At 41.9% G+C, this 16,252-nt stretch overlaps 1 protein-coding gene across 1 annotated transcript in view; it reads left to right on the top strand.

The window, feature by feature from the left end:
- exoc2 (exocyst complex component 2) overlaps positions 1-16,252 on the top strand; it is a 59,914-nt gene that overhangs the window by 30,318 nt on the left and 13,344 nt on the right. Inside the window, exons 8-17 of the mRNA XM_039811819.1 lie at positions 904-1,049; positions 3,152-3,233; positions 3,340-3,442; positions 4,495-4,613; positions 10,297-10,410; positions 10,717-10,841; positions 11,857-11,925; positions 12,037-12,194; positions 13,239-13,360; positions 14,555-14,616. Coding sequence (XP_039667753.1) covers positions 904-1,049; positions 3,152-3,233; positions 3,340-3,442; positions 4,495-4,613; positions 10,297-10,410; positions 10,717-10,841; positions 11,857-11,925; positions 12,037-12,194; positions 13,239-13,360; positions 14,555-14,616 — 1,100 coding nt within the window. The remainder of the gene's footprint in view (positions 1-903; positions 1,050-3,151; positions 3,234-3,339; positions 3,443-4,494; positions 4,614-10,296; positions 10,411-10,716; positions 10,842-11,856; positions 11,926-12,036; positions 12,195-13,238; positions 13,361-14,554; positions 14,617-16,252) is intronic.

The following is a 16,252-nucleotide window of genomic DNA, read 5'->3' as shown; positions in this document are numbered from 1 at the left end:
TTTTGGGTTGTATTTCTCTCCCTGCACATTACTTTGACTTATCTTTACAGTTTATCCTTGGGTTGATTTGAACATGTTCTAATAAAACTCACAGAGCACAAGGGTCAAAGTCATTATGAGAAGAGACAGATGCTCTGCGCTGCCACACTTATCGCACACTGATACGCCGTCCATTAACCGAACACATGCACACTGTGTATGTTCAGCCGCCTTTGTAGATCTTCCCCGTTTTAACAAGCAGATCACTCGGCAGATCCTGTGTTCCCACCCTCTTGTCTCGTACATGATAATGGGACTCCTCTAATGGAGGGTCAATAAGCAGGTCCTTTTCCCGGAGTCTAGAGTAAATAAACCTCCACACCGGACGTGGCTTTCATCCCCGCAGCCCCAGACTTGTGGGCCCTTGTGGCACCAGGCCACCGTTCACCCCCAAAAATGCGTCAAACACGCAGCACCAATAAGCCAATCACAAAATCGATACTTATGTTTCATGACAACTCAGATTGGCATGTGAAAAATATGAAATATTCCTCTGTTGGGTCCCATGCTGTTTTTTTTTTTTTCTCTCTTCAGGGATTTTGTTTTGGTGGTGGGGGTTTGTTTTGATTAGAAGAACTATTTTTTGTATTTAACGGCACATCCGAGGCCACCCATGAAGCCCCTGAGTCGTGCAAGGTTCCACTAAGCTGTCGGACTAAGAGATAGCTGTCACTTTCTCCTTAGCAAGCTCAGTCTCCACTGTGTCCGGTAGCTTACAGAGCAGGAAGAAAACCAGAGGCCGACATTAAAAAGGAAATTTGGTATCAACATTTATTTTTATAGTATCCCAGTTTCTCATTTGCTCCTGCCTCTTTCGCTTTCGCTCACTCTTTATTTTTTTTCTCTCTCTGTTTCTTCTCGTAGGAGCGAGTAATACTGCAGACACTCTTTTCCAGGAGGTCTTGGGGCGGAAGGACAAAGCTGACTCCACACGCAATGCACTCAACGTCCTGCAACGTTTCAAGTTTCTCTTTAACCTGCCACTCAACATTGAACGCAATATCCAAAAGGTACTATATGCACATGCATGTATGTACAAAATAGAAACACCAGCACATGTATGAATATTAAGTGCCTCGTACAAAATATATACAGCCTCCCTCTGCTTCCACACCAGTGCACTTGTAACGCTGTCATCCGAGCTGTGTGCAGTGAGATATTGGATCATTCATCATCCCGTAGGGGAGAGCCTTCAGCTCTCTGAGTGATGGAGGAGGTGCAAATCTGTTTTACAGTCTGCACTCTCAGAACTTCCCTTTGCATGGAGTGTTTAGGTCTGGTTATTTGTGAGGCTGTTGTTTTGTCTCGGTGTTCATGAAACCAATCTTGAGTTTGTTTAGCTGTCATAACAGGACATTGTCATCTGAAAATATGGGAACCGAGAAAAATGTCCTGTAGCTTAATATTCCTCAGTTATTATAAAACCCAGCAGAGCAATCCTCATAAAACCTAATGTCTCACATGAGAAGCTTCCCATGCCATTGAAAGTCCACCACCATATGTAACTTCACCTCACTGCACTTTACTTCATTTTATTTTTATTATTATTCTTTTTGGGGGGGCATTTAAGGCCTTTGTTTTTATAGGACAGATGGAGACATGAAAGGGGAGAGAGAGGGGGAATGACATGCAGCAAAGGGCCACAGGTCGGAGTGGAACCTGCGGCCACTGGGTCGAGGAGTAAACCTCTAAATATGGGTGCCTGCTCTACCAAGTGAGCTACCCAAGCGCCAGACTTCATTTTATTTTTATATTACAGGAAACTGGCCTTACAGTAGCAATTAAATACATAAATATATACATATAAACATAATGCAAAAGAACAGCAAACAAACTAATGACGTAGCTGCCACTACTGAACAAATGTGGAACCGTAAAAGCATAATTTGAGTGTATATATCATGAGTGTGTGTGTGTGTGTGTATATATATATATATATATATATATATATATATATATACACACTCGTGATAAGAGTTTTTGTTCAAGCGTTGATTAAAGTGTGCTTATTGTTGAGGCAGTAATTATTGTCATGATTTTAAAAACATTTAGTAAATTCAGTTATGAGTCAAATGCATTTGTTTCCGCGGGGTCTTAAAAAGTCTAAAATTTCAAAATCAAAATTTTAGGCCTTAAAAAGTCTTAAATTATCTGAAGTATTGTGTTCTAGGTCTTAAATAATTTTAAACAGGTCTTTATTTTCCTACGTCCATGCAATGCTACCTCTAATGCCCTTTTTTATTTTATTTTTATATTGTAGTTAGGTATTGTAGTTCTTTCTTTCGCTAGTCCAAATATAATTTCGCTGTATTCGACTACAAATCAGACCAACATGCAACTTACAGTATATTGCAGCCAATCAGCTTTCGTGTTATTGGCGCAAGTCTCTTTCGGATTGTACAACAGACATAAAACAGATTTTATTCTTCAGCTATGGGGAAGTCCAAGTTTAGCGATACTTGGCTTGAAAAACCTGAATTTAGGGCTTAGTTGGTAAAAGGTCTTAAAAGTCTTACATTTGACTGCAGAAACTCTGTATGTGGACGTCAGGTTTTTTATAACTCCTAGTTGTCCCGAGCTGCGTTGAGAACTCCGACAGTCCTACAAGACAAAAGGAGCACTTAACATTATGATTCTAAAGCAGTAGGAACTGTACAGCCTTCTGTTCCTTTATAAAAAGTTAAATTTTTTTATTGTAATATATCTATTCTGTATTTATGCTCTTGACCGTAGCAGTACTTTGCTTTATTGTATATTCCCTTTTTAATATGTTTATTGTTTACTGTATGCACTTAATACACCAAGGCAAATTTCTTGGAAGTGCAAACTTGCTCGGCAACAAATGGGATTGTTATTATGATTGTGAAGCCGCCTTTAAAATCATGAATTGTTACTTTTTCTTTTTTTAAATACAGTTTTTCCATTGCACTGTCTATCACCAGTATTTACAGTGTGTATATTTGTTTTAAATTGCAGCATGGATGGCTGTCATCCAGAGGGTGGAGCTAGAGAGGCTTAAATACACAGTGTGTGTGTTTGTCACGATTGCTAAGTTGAAAAAAAAAACCCGTCCTGGGCTGCATTATTAACTGAACTGACTTTTCTCTCTCAGGGTGATTACGATGTGGTCATCAATGACTACGAGAAAGCCAAATCTCTCTTTGGCAATACAGAAGTCCCTGTTTTCAAAAAAGGTAAACACATTTTATTTAATTTTTTTATCTCAACAAATGAATGAAATTAAGTTTAAAAAAAAAAACACTCTTTGAATCCAATGGTTTTGCCGTTTCTCTGCTCTAGTGTATGCTGAGGTTGAGACGCGGATCTCGGCTCTGAGGAGTCTCCTATTGGAGAAACTGCTGCAGACCCCGTCAACACTGCACGACCAGAAGAGATACATCAGGTCTTTAAACATTTTCATAACCCTGCGAAGGCTATTTCATACCATCTGTCTGTATTTCTCCCAGTCGTCATGTCGTGGTCTTTATAGATCTCTTACTCTTTGATGTGTTTTCACATAACGGGTTCATTATCTACATGTGAAGCAGTTCTTTTTTCCTTCATCACTATCCTGCAGTGTGTTTGTTTTTGACATTTCTCTGTCTTGATACGTGTCACACAATCTCTACACATTGCGAAACAGTCTGTGTACATGAACTATAAAGTCATGACATATCTCTTATACGCCTTCATTACATGTCGTTTGGTTTCTTTGATGCCTGGCTGTGTCATCGTTTACCAGAACTTCATCCTCCGTCCACTTTCCTCTGTCTGCCTCTCACTTTTCTCTGAACGTTCACGGTGTCCTCTCAGCTTTCTGTTGTCCCGTTCTCTTGTTTCTGTTTCTATTTTTCCCCTCTTCCCTGCCTTTCTTTCCCTCTCCCCCCTCCTTCTGCCCATTCATACTTGTGGTCTCTCCCAATTTGTTATTGTTAAGACCGACCTGTCAGGATCACAGAGACCAGTTCTCAACCACACGGCAACATCTTTCATCCTGCTGCATTAGGCACGGCTCTGAACACCCACTCAGCTCCTGTTTACTCTTGCCGTGGACGGTGGGAGCTGTCTGCATGTGTGCGTTTTGTGCCTGCGAGTCTTGCTCAATCCTTTTTGAAAGATGCCACCTAATGAGAAACAAATGAGCAGTTGGTTCATTGGATGACAGCAGAGGGAGCCAGGCCACAGCTCAGAGAGTCATCTGAGAGCCCACAGGTCACTGAGTGATGCCCAGCAAATAAACTCCTGGGAGAGGGATGATTATGGAATTATGACAGATGGATAAGAGGGTGAAGTGTTTGTAGATACAGTTCATAGAATTTGCCGTGATTGGTGTTTTGCTCACTCCTCCTTCCTTTTGATGTTTACTGTGCCTGCAAGCCAGCGCGTCTCACCAGAAGAGGTCTTCTTCTTCTTTGAATGCAGATGTTTCACACCTGTGTGTTTGTGCACGTGTAGGTACCTGTCTGACCTGCACGCTCCGGGCGACCCAGCATGGCAGTGCATCTACGCTCAGCACAAGTGGATCTTGCAGCTGATGCAAAGCTGCAGGGAGGAGTTCATCAGTGGCCAGAGAGGTGACTAACTCGCACACACACGACTCGCTTTACACATGAAGTGAAAAGCCCCTATTTAGCGTTTCCAGTCGAGCGGCTGGTGGATGTCATGTGAGTCTGATGGTACTGGTAGCTGAGGGAAGGGAGGCGGCCAGCTGCCTCTCCCGTCGAACCAGCACTCCCCTCTCTGTCACCGCCCTCCCCTGCTCTGCTCGAGGCCCGCATGTTTATTTTTTCATGAATGTATGAATAAGATGAAAGTGAGGGAGCATTGGCTTTGGATTTGGGTTTCAGGGCTTGCCATGTTACTGCACACGCTCACATACAAACTCTCTCTCTCTCTCTCTCTCTCTCGCTCACACACAGCTTCACAGATGGATTGGAACAATTAACCCCAATTAAGCTGTTCCTCTGTTAAATCAGCCAGCAGAAAAATGTGAATGTGAAACCGTCCGCTCAGGAACAGCGATACGGCAACCATGCTTAGACACACACACACACACACACACACACACACACACACACACACACACACACACACTCCTACACCCCATACAAATACATTGTGAGTGGGTGGCTGCTTCACACAGTGCAGCTGGAACATAAACATGTCTAATGCTAAGGGTAACAGTGGTTTCCGGGGCTCAGGCTTGATGGATATGGGGTTTGCTGTGCTCCCTGCCTCTCTACAGTCGAATATCATCTTGATTATCATGTCAGGGATGGCCCCTTTTTCAGTTGCATTCCACAGCAGAGCAACATGTGGCAGGGAGTGAATCTGAAATTGCATGCAAATCAAATGCAACCCAGCTATTCTAAAAAAAAGAATTGCTGGTTTGCAAAAATGCATACTTACAGTTAGTTTATTTACTTGATATGCCAGTAAAATATATATTAAATAAACTTGAAGTGATTCAAGAGAAACGTTATATCCAAACAATAAACAATACAATACTGACACCGTATAAATAGACACATTTTTTTGCACACAAGTTTTTCATACCTAAAACACATAACCGGTCATTTGTCAGTGTCTTCCAAAATGACCTATATGACTTTTCCAAACAAGTCTCATGGATGTTTGCTGATCTGCCACATCTATGGTGAAGCTCTGTTTAAGTTAAGCTAACTAAAGCTGCTTGGTTAAGAGATCCTTCATATTTAAGAAGAAACTAAACTTGGTTTGTTTCTAGCAGGCAGGACATGAGTTGCTGTCATCACTGTCAAGGTCATGCATTTGTAAATCCACCCCGACCCCCGTTATAATACTTTTCTGCGGTGTTGTGAAAAACGTTGTGTAACCTCCACCTCTGCCACCGAGAGAGGACAGTCATTATTCACACAACCACATGAGGCTGCTTTTAAGGAAAATGTAAATGTAGGTCGTTTTTAAAGGTTCTCTCATAAATAAACACAATTTTGTTTACATACTGTTTCTCATCAAGACATTTGCAGAACCGAATTTTGGAATATTTTGAAACCTGCATTTACATCCACGTAAGCAGTTTTCTTCTACCCTGCCATTTGCTGGTGCATTGATAGTTTCTTGGTTCGTTAATGCCAATAATTGTCATTGGGTCCTTGGAATAAGGCAAACCCATCAGCGGGAAGGTGCATTATGTCACCTGCGTGCTCGTGCACAGACATGTGCGTCCTCATTTGGTACCTGGATTTATTAAAAGTCCCATGGCATGGTGCTCTTTGGATGCTTTTATATAGACCTTAGTGGTCCCCTAATATTGTATCTGAAGTCTCTTTTATATAGACCTTAGTGGTCCCCTAATACTGTATCTGAAGTCTCTTTTATATAGACCTTAGTGGTCCCCTAATACTGTATCTGAAATCTCTTTTATATAGACCTTAGTGGTCCCCTAATACTGTATCTGAAGTCTCTTTTATATAGACCTTAGTGGTCCCCTAATACTGTATCTGAAGTCTCTTTTATATAGACCTTAGTGGTCCCCTAATACTGTATCTGAAGTCTCTTTTATATAGACCTAAGTGGTCCCCTAATACTGTCCTAAATCTGAAGTCTCTTTCCCGAAATTCAGCCTTGGTGCAGAATTACAGCCACTAGAGCCAGTCCCACAATGAGCTTTCCTTAGGATGTGCCATTTCTGTGTCTGTAGCTATTGAGGAGGAGAGAGGGGGGGCAAGGTGGAGAGTGGGGGGTGTGGCCTTGACCAACTGCCACTTTGCTCGTTTGAAATCCATGATGTCTCTCTCTCATGGGTAGGCCAAATTCTCTGGGCGGGCAAAGCAGAGAAAGGGGAGGTAACCTTGCTCCTTATGACCTCATAAGGAGAAGATTCCTGATTGGTCCATCTGAGCTTTCATTTTCTCAAAGGCAGAGCAAGATACCCAGGGCTCGGTTTACACCTATCGCCATTTCTAGCCACTGGGGGACCATAGGCAGGCTGGGGGAACTCATATTAATGTTAAAAAACCTCATAAAGTGACATTTTTATGCCATGGGACTTTGGGGACCTTGCCATGGGAGACTGGACGCCATACAGCAACAAACGGTTTTTCAGGCTTTCAACTTTTTGGGCACATAGAGCATGCTCAGTTCTGTGCAGAAAAACGGTTACGTATGCTAATGTTTGAAACCTTTTAATTTTTATTGTAAAACCCTCCTGATTACACAAAAGTCATGTCGGAGTGATTGCAATGCTCGGCTCAGCATTGTCCCTGGGGGGCCTTGGTTTGGGTGCTAGCAGGGCACATAATACAAACAAAACCGCACAACTATTAATCCAAAAAACTCCACTGGGTGCCCTTCAGTGGTAAAACAATGAACTGACCAACGCTGTCATTTTTCTATCTAAAAAATGACAAAAGCATACACGCATATTGAAAGGTGTGCACAGTGTTCATTTCTACTAGTTTGCAGCCACCAGCTGTCTCCTGTCCCCTGGCTGTCACACCCCCCCCCCCCCCTTCCTTAACACAACACACACGGGTAGCTATCTTACATCCCACGTCTTCCACTACTCACATTGGGCACAAGTCTGAAATAGTATTTACCATCCCTTTTTCCCTTTTAAAAAACCCATGCCTCTTGAAACACCCCTCCACCCAGGCAGCCCTTTAACAGCCACCATCATAAAACCACATCCACTACATTCTCCCGACTCTTCCTCCCCCTCCCTCCCACCCTTACCCTTCCTCTCAAATAGCCAGAAACCCCCCTAACCAGTACCTCACAGCCTACCCCTCTGCTGGCGGCCTCCTCTTCCTCCTCGTATCACATTTACCAGCTCAGTGTATTTCTAAGCCATCTTTTATGCGATTGTCCGCATCACACGTGGCAGGGATTAGTCCTCTGTGATGGATCAGCCATGTCTGCAGTAACTGATGTCATTTTTATTTTTTTTTCTCTCTCCTGTGTTTCCGAGTCCAGAATATGAGGTCAGAGGCCGTTCTGATGGAGTTATGATTCCATTAATTACCCTATAAATTGCCATAAACGGGAAATGGACCCATCCATCTCTGTTGAAGCAAAAGCCTGAAGTTCCAGTTTTCCTGTGAGGAAGCATAGCAGCACAAGTTGCTTCCGTATGTCTAAACACTCCCATCATGCCCCGGTGCTGGCAATCTGACTCTGCCCGATTCAATTCTAAACTTTGAAACTTCTCATTTCCCGAGCAGCGCTTCTTCAGCCAATGTCAATAAAATTAGCAGGACATTTTGCTCGTAGAAAAATAGGTTTGTCAGTGAACAATTAGAGGGATTGTAGTGTTCGTACATTCGACTGGGAAACATGCGGTTGTGATTTTAGACAAGTGTTTGCTTGTGTATCAGTGCAGGGTGGTGTATTGTTGAGGGTCACTTTTAAAGATCCCCCCCCCAAGAAATCCAGAAACTATCAGTTTATTTTTATCTTTATTGTCCGTTTATTTGTTTAATCTGAAAAAGCTGGTGAAACTCGCATATACAAATTGAAATGAAGATACAAAAAATAAGCTGATAAACTTTAAAATGCAGAGCAAACCGGGTAGTTTTTTATTTGTTGCTTTTTTTTTTACGTTTTTGAATGGATTGTGGAGCTTATTTTCATTCCACCTACGTTTTTGTCTCTGGTTACTAGATGCATCTTTTAATTTAAATAACTGTGTTTTCTGTAACATATCTTGGTCAGTGTTTCTAAAAGGAGCATAACAACTTTTGGGTCTATAAGGACATAAAATGTGGGTGAAAATACAAAAAGAATCTGTGTACTTTTATATTCTGTAACGTGGGAAAGGAACTACATTTAAACAGGAGTCAGTAAGGTGTGTGTGCTCGTTTAGAGAGAAAGCAGATGTGTGTGTGTGGTCAGGGACAGTGACCCTTTGGGGAACAGGAACTCATCCGACCTGTTAAGGAAGTGAGCAGAGACACATTGTCTCAGTGTCTTCAACACACATACACAGCGGGTCCTATATTTTAACCTAATAATTAACAGTTTGAATGCTTAAAGCAGCCTGGCACACACACACACACACGCACGCACACTTTCTCTCTCACTCGCGCGCCTAAACTGTCTCACACACACGTACACTTGTGCATTCTGAGGACGCCGGGGGTTCAGCTGACACCTGGATCAACAGCAGCTCTCATCCCTGTAAAAAGAGAGGAAAACATCACAGAGACAGACTCTGAACAACCCCATATGGGCTGTGTCAGTGTGTGTGTGTGTGTGTGTGTGTGTGTGTGTGTGTGTGTGTGTGTGTGAGTTTGTGTGTGTGTGTGTGTGTCTGTGTGTTTGTGTGTGTGTGTGTGTGTGTGTGTGTGTGTGTGTGTGTGTGTGTGTGTGTTGTGTGTGTGTGTGTGTGTGTGTGTGTGTGAGATGTGAGAAAGCTCCGTGTGTTTACAGATAATCTGACTCAAATGAGAATTTCCTTACATTTTCTAGACTGGATGGCTGTCTTGTGTTGTGTGCACGGCCGGCTCAACCACATTTGCTCCTTTTGCTTGGGGATTTCTCAATACTTGCTTACACGTTACATTCAGTCTGTGACTCACCAGTACACTTTTCTCTGTGTGTGTCAGAGACATGTTTTGGAAATGTGGCCATCAGTCTCCCTTCGTTTAGACAAACTACATGTAGGCGTATTGCAGTTTTGCACGAACTCGTCTCCCAAGTTTCATTTTCATTGTAGTAAGTTTGATCCCCTCTCATCACTGCAGTGTTTCACTTTCATTCCTGTTTGTCAACTTTCGCCCCTTCTGTTATCCTAAAGATATCTCATAGATCCATTGCACTGAAGTTATCTCACTAGCCGAGATAAGTGTGTGTGGTTGTGTGGTTGCAGAAGGACTTTCTCATTCGTCGCTGCTGCAAAGCTCCCTGTCGCCATCTAGTGGAGCTCTGGTGCTCGCCTAAGGATCAGACGCAACTGATCCCAGTGTGGCCGACGTAAACTCACTTCACCCCAGTGCTCACGAAGCCCACAGATATTTTTTCCTTACCCTGGAAACAAGGGTGCATTCTCTCAGCTGTGGGCCACGGCAGAGATGGATCAGAACACAAATAAAGAAAGGCCGAGCGGGGCGAGGGAGGATTGTTTGGTGTGAAAGCCTGCTGAGCTTTTTGAGGAATGTGGAATTATGAAAATGGCTTATTTGATATCTGAAGTATGTTGTTTCTTTTCCCTCCAAGTTCATTTCTCATCTCTCCCCCTCCCCTCCCCCCTTCTCGTCCTTTTGTTATGTCTGTAAGTGGGTGTCGGCGCTCTGGACCCAGAGGGGGATGCCCGTCCATCGGCCCTCGGCAGGCTCAGCCATACGGCGTCTCTGAAGAGAGGGGGCAGCCTGCGAACACCACGACCCAGCAGTGAGCACCACAATCACATTACGGCTCACCCACACGCTCGGTGCTGGAGAGGGGCTTCCCTGTCTAAGGCACACTCTGAGTGTGCATTTTTTTGTGTGTGTGTGTGTGTGTACAGTGCTTAGGGGAATCACATTATATAAGAGTTATGCGACTGAACTGAAGCCTGGTGTGCCTGGAAGTTAGAGATGATTTGATTCTTTGAATTACAGAAGCACTCTTGACATTTCTAATTCAGTGCGGTTCACCTCCCAGCACAGCATAGATAAGTATTGTGTGCCAGTGAATGTGTGTGTGTCTTTGTTCCAGCCTGGCGCTTTGAAACCCCGCAGCAGGTGCAGTTTGTGGAGAAGCTGTCAGATGTGGTGATCGGTCAGTTGCCCAACTTCTGGAAGCTTTGGATCTCGTATGTTAATGGAAGTCTTTTCAGTGAGGTAAATACCTGAAAAGCTTTTACAGTGACAAGTAAAAAAAAAAAAGATACTGTGTACAACACACAACGGATGGGTTTCACCCTTATCACATAAACATTTTGTCCCGCTTACCTCTCGTGGTATCCAGCCTTTCAGATACCTTGATATCCTTCTTTGAGGTTTCTCCTTCCTTCCCAAAACAATGGAGGTGATTGGAATTTCCTTTGTGATGCTCAGAGTATCTTTTAAAATCCTCACCAACACATCTGTCCAGTAGTGTCCATATTACTCTTGAGAATCCACAGAACACACCATCACACAAAGAACAGTATACAAATATTGCCTATGAAAGAAAATAGATTTTTGAGTGGAGTGGCTCTTTAACTTTATGGTAAAAATAAAATAAAAAACATTGTTGTGACAAACCTGACGAGAATAAAATCTTGTTTCACTGCAGCTTTACATTACAGACATTTATTGATTATTTTATTTGAGGGGTTTCCTTTTGGGGGCCTAATACAACCACATTACTCTGTGTTTATAACATAACGTTGATGGATTGAAATTTAATTTGATTTGCCTAACAAAAGCACTACAACTTAACATCAACACATACTATTTAGGATGATATGGTTCTCTATGGGATCTTTTGACAAAAAAATCCTAAATTGTTCATGTTAAAAAAGTTATAAAAGTTGTATTTCTGCAGGCTTTGATATGAATGGTAAAATAATGAAAAATGACCACACCATGAGAATACAGTGTTTGGCCTTGTGGTGGCGTTATAATTAAAAGGGATTGATCTGAGGCTATTTTGGTGGCCTAGTGGTTAAGACTCATATCATTTTATTTTGTGATAAATAAAATTGATTGCAATTTCTGAGCTTTGATTGTGGCAGGGGACCTTTTGTTGCTTGTCATAACCGTTTTTTTCTCCTGATGATTCCTGTCTGCACCCGCAACTATGGAATTAAGGCACAAAATAAACAGATGACATTAAACATTAGTGTTTCCTGTTTTGTTTTTCTTTCTGCAGACTGGAGAGAAATCTGGGCAGGTGGAAAAATCCAAGAAGAATGCCAGACAGAGACAGAATGACTTTAAAGTATGCTTCGTTGTGACTGTTTACACAAAAAATTTTATTTTGAGATTCTTACGCATTTAAACTAAATGCCACCTCTACAACCTTGTTTGTACGCCTCACTGTGTTTTATAGAAAATGATCGAGGAGATGACCAACCGGCTGGTGAAGCTGGTTCGCGGGGCTCTGCTCCCCACCACCCTGCCCCACGGGGAGCTGAGTTTCTACGGAGGCTGGGAGAACAAGACGGAGCTCACCGGAGCCTGGCTCACACAAATCATACACACCGTCAGGTTTGAATATGTCTCATTGATTATGTGCAGTTCTGACATGGTTAGATGCAGGATTTTTTTTTTTTTTTTTACTTTATGCCTGCCATACCATTTAATGACCTCCCTCTCTCTCTCTCTCTCTCTCTTATTTTCTTATTTCACCTTTATTTTTTCAGGCAAGTCATTGAGAACAGGTTCTTATTTACAATGGCGGCCTGACACTCAGGAAAAGAGAAAGAGGACTAGAAAAAGAAAATACATTAGAAATACATACCGTTTCAATGACATAAAATACAATTTGAAGTACAACACAGACAGCAGTAAACACATATACCGAGAGGAACACACAGGTACATGGGTGAGTAAAAGAGGGAGAAACCATACAACACACATAAATATTTAGCTGGAAAATGATGATGTGGAAAAGCAACAGCGTATGTCGGTGAACAAGGATGATATGGCGGTTTTGAAGGATGAAATGGAAATTAGTGTGTCCAGTTTGAGAATCTTTTTTTTTTGGCAGAGCATTCCAGTCGCGGAGGTGGCAGCAGATTGAAAAGATGCGAGACCAAGAGGCAGGGCTGGTTTTGGGAATGCTTAATTGAAGATGAAGTGAGGGCCGGGTGTTGTACTGTATGTGGCAGACTTTGGCTGCAGCAGGTGACATAAGTAAGGAGGCGATCGGCCAAGAAGGGTCTTGTAAATGAAAGTGAACCAGCGAGTGTGAAGGGAGGGCCAGTTGACTAGTGATTAAAGGGTGCAGTGGTGTGTATTGAAATGGGAATTTGTGGCAAACCGGATAGAAGAGTGGTAAAGAGTGTCGCGTTTTTACTAGAGTGCTATTGCAAGCAACCCTGTATATAGTGTCACCATAATCTAACATGGGTAGAATGGTCATTTGAATGAGAGTGAGTTTGGCAGGAGGGGGGGAGGAGGAAGTGGAGCGGTTTCTGTAAAGGAAGCCCGAGTTTGGCCTTGACCTTAGATTGCAGCTTTGACATATGGATGAAGAATGAAAGTGACGTTTCCTTTGTTGTTGTTGTTTATTTGTTGTCTCTCGTCCAGGGCTTGTCACGAGGCTCTGTCTGCTCTGGAGATCCCAAACGATTTGCTGCAGGTGATCCAGGATCTGCTGCTGGAGCTGAGAGTTCACTGCCTCATGGTGACTCTGCTGCACGCTACCGAAGGTGAGCAGGAACACTAACGGATGGCAGAGGTCATAGGTAGGGCTCGTCCTTTTAGGTTGCAAGTGATCATCGAAAGCTTTTCAAAAGATCCGTTTTGTCCCCAGGCACGTTATGTTCTAAACAAAATGCTGATTATGCACCAATGTCATCTTAGTTGGTGAAAAATACTGAAACACTGACTGGAAAACAATATCATTTGTGCCGCAAATGTTCATTGTTGTTTTGACCTGGATTTTGCTATATTTGTTTTTTAAATAATTTTTTTCAAGCTTATTAAAAAAGATTTGTCAAATTCTGAACTACCTACTAATTCGAAGCAGATTTTATCGAGGTGTGTTCACACTGGAAAACTAAGTATATGTGTTAAGTATACTAAACCCAGTCATTACTGTACTGTGTATATATCAAGAGCTCCAGACCAAGAGGGTCTTAGAAAACTATTCACTAATTCATTTTGAATATTTAGAAACACATGGAGCTTTCTCTTGTTAAGTTTAATTGACCGTGTCATACTGAAGCAGTTTGATGTGTGCATGTATTGTATCATTTCCTGTAAAAAAAAAAAAAAAAAGAAGTAAAAAAATATTCTGGTGTTTGTGTGATAACCGCAAAATCATTATACTATAACAATAAGCATATATTTCCTACTGTATACAAGTACTTTGTTGTATTGAATTAGGACAAGCTGAAAGATCTTTTTTTTTTATAAATCATCTGAAGATTTATAGTATTGTCTTTTGTACAAACCCCAACACAGACCGTAAAGACACCTCTGTTTTTCCCGCATTCCTCCGTTGTATTTGGTGGTCAGTGTCCTCAACTGCCACATTTTACCTTGTACAACTCTAGGGTAGTAATGGAGAAAGTGTTATGAGACTAAAACCAGACATGTTTGGTTTCACTTGTGGTTAGGCATGGTCATTTTGAGAAGAGTGACTGGTTTTCAGTTAACTTTCCCCCCCACACTCACATCAAATTGTGGTCTCGTCAGCAAGTGTTCGATTTGATATCATGTTGTGGTTTTCCCTCGGAAACTCTTAATTCTGTTTGTATTTTCATTTGTAATTACCCTGTGTGAAAGTGATGACACTTCAAATATGGATAGGCTTTTTTTTTTGTCTGAGTTCAATAAACTGTAGAGAGGTTTCTAGTAATTGCCCTTTCGGTTCATATTTGTGCTTTTTGTACACACAGATGTCAAGAGGCTCGCCGAGAAGGAGGACTGGGTCGTGGATAATGAGGGAATCACCAGCCTGGTAAGGATGTGCTGTTGCATCAAGCAGGGTGTCATATCATAAAGAGGAATCAGAGACTCCACGTGGCAGACAGATACACACTCAAAAGATACAGACCAATATCAGTATTGCACTTTGAATTGCCATTTCACACTTTCTGGTCGGCAGCGTAGGTAGACCGCCTTCTGTTCTAAAACAATAAAGAAATTGTTTTTACTAACAATGTCAAATGTATTTATATAGCACAATTACAGTAAACAACTGTGGTTGACCAAAGTGCTGAACAAGACAGAATACAGTGGCACTCATAAGTTTATGAACCCATGCTAAAGTTGACTAAAAAGAGGAATAAAAAAACTATTGGAAATTGATCTTAAAGTGCCTGTATTATGAAAAAATCACTTTTTCTGGGATTTGGGGTGTTCTTTTGTGTCTCTGGTGCTTCCACACACATACAAACTTTGAAAAAAATCCATCCATGCTGTTTTGAGTGAGATACAGTTTCTGAATGTGTCCTGCCTTCAGTCTCCTAGTGAGCTGTTCAAAATCGGCTCGGACTGTGACGTCACAGTCCGAAATGAGCTGGCTAACCACAACCGTTAGCTCGTTAGCATGCTAACCGTTAGCATTAGCATGCTAACGCTAATGCTAACGCTAGCATGCTACGTCGTTCTCAATAGCAAAGCACTGCTACAACACACACAAGTTCACCATAATCTACAAAAGAACTACTTACATGTGTGCCCTCATTTAGAAGTCTCCCAGCTAATCTGCCTTGTAACTGACCAAAGTTGGAGAAACAGGCTTTCTTTTACTGTCTCTAGAGTTAGCTAGCTGACATGATCTACATCTGAGCTACTGAGCATGTGCGAGTGCAGTCAAAGATAGTAGTGAAGAAGAAGATGAAAAGAGGTCTCACTCTGTAGCTAAAACAGAAACCAGGTGAAAAGAGGATCTGCAGCAGTGAGAGAGAGCTGTGCAGTACAACAAAAATATGGTGTTTTTTGAAAATTAAACCATGTAAACCTATTCTGGTACAACCTTAAAATACAGTTATGAACCTGAAAATGAGCATAATATGGGCGCTTTAATGCCTTAATTAAAAAAATGAGGAAAAATCCAACATTTAAGGACCCCAATTTTCTTTGTGACTGAATAATGTGTCGTAAATGAATAAATGTTCTTCCTTTAAAATACAGGGGGCATAAGTAAGTACACCCTTTTGTTAAATTCCCATAAAGGCAGGCAGATTTTTATTTTTAAAGGAAAGTACCCCATGCCAATCTCTAGGTATGGTGAAGGGTATGTGATAGGACTGTCAGCATTAATGCGTTAATCGCGTTGCGATTAAGTGCCGAGCAGAACGCTTTACATTTTTTTTTAAGCGCATTAATCGCGTGCCGCCATTTATTAATTTATTTTCACTTCAATAGGCTTCACGTCGTGCCTAACAGGCTACTTTTTTTACCCTTTGCCGCCCCTTTACTTATCATCAAGCTGTCACACTTCCTTGTAACACTTCCTCCTGTTGCAGGCTGCTGGCATGATGGAGAAATGCAGCAGCAACACAATTCTGAATGGTTCTTTTTATCTTCCAAAACTCCCAGACGGCTCATAGACCCGTCGAAAGCCATATGCACATTGTGTAAATCCAAAT

The sequence above is a fragment of the Perca fluviatilis genome, chromosome 9, assembly GCF_010015445.1.
Source record: "Perca fluviatilis chromosome 9, GENO_Pfluv_1.0, whole genome shotgun sequence".
Lineage (NCBI taxonomy): Eukaryota > Metazoa > Chordata > Actinopteri > Perciformes > Percidae > Perca > Perca fluviatilis.
Note: the sequence above shows the minus strand (reverse complement) of the source record. Positions and strands in the feature narration are given on the sequence as shown.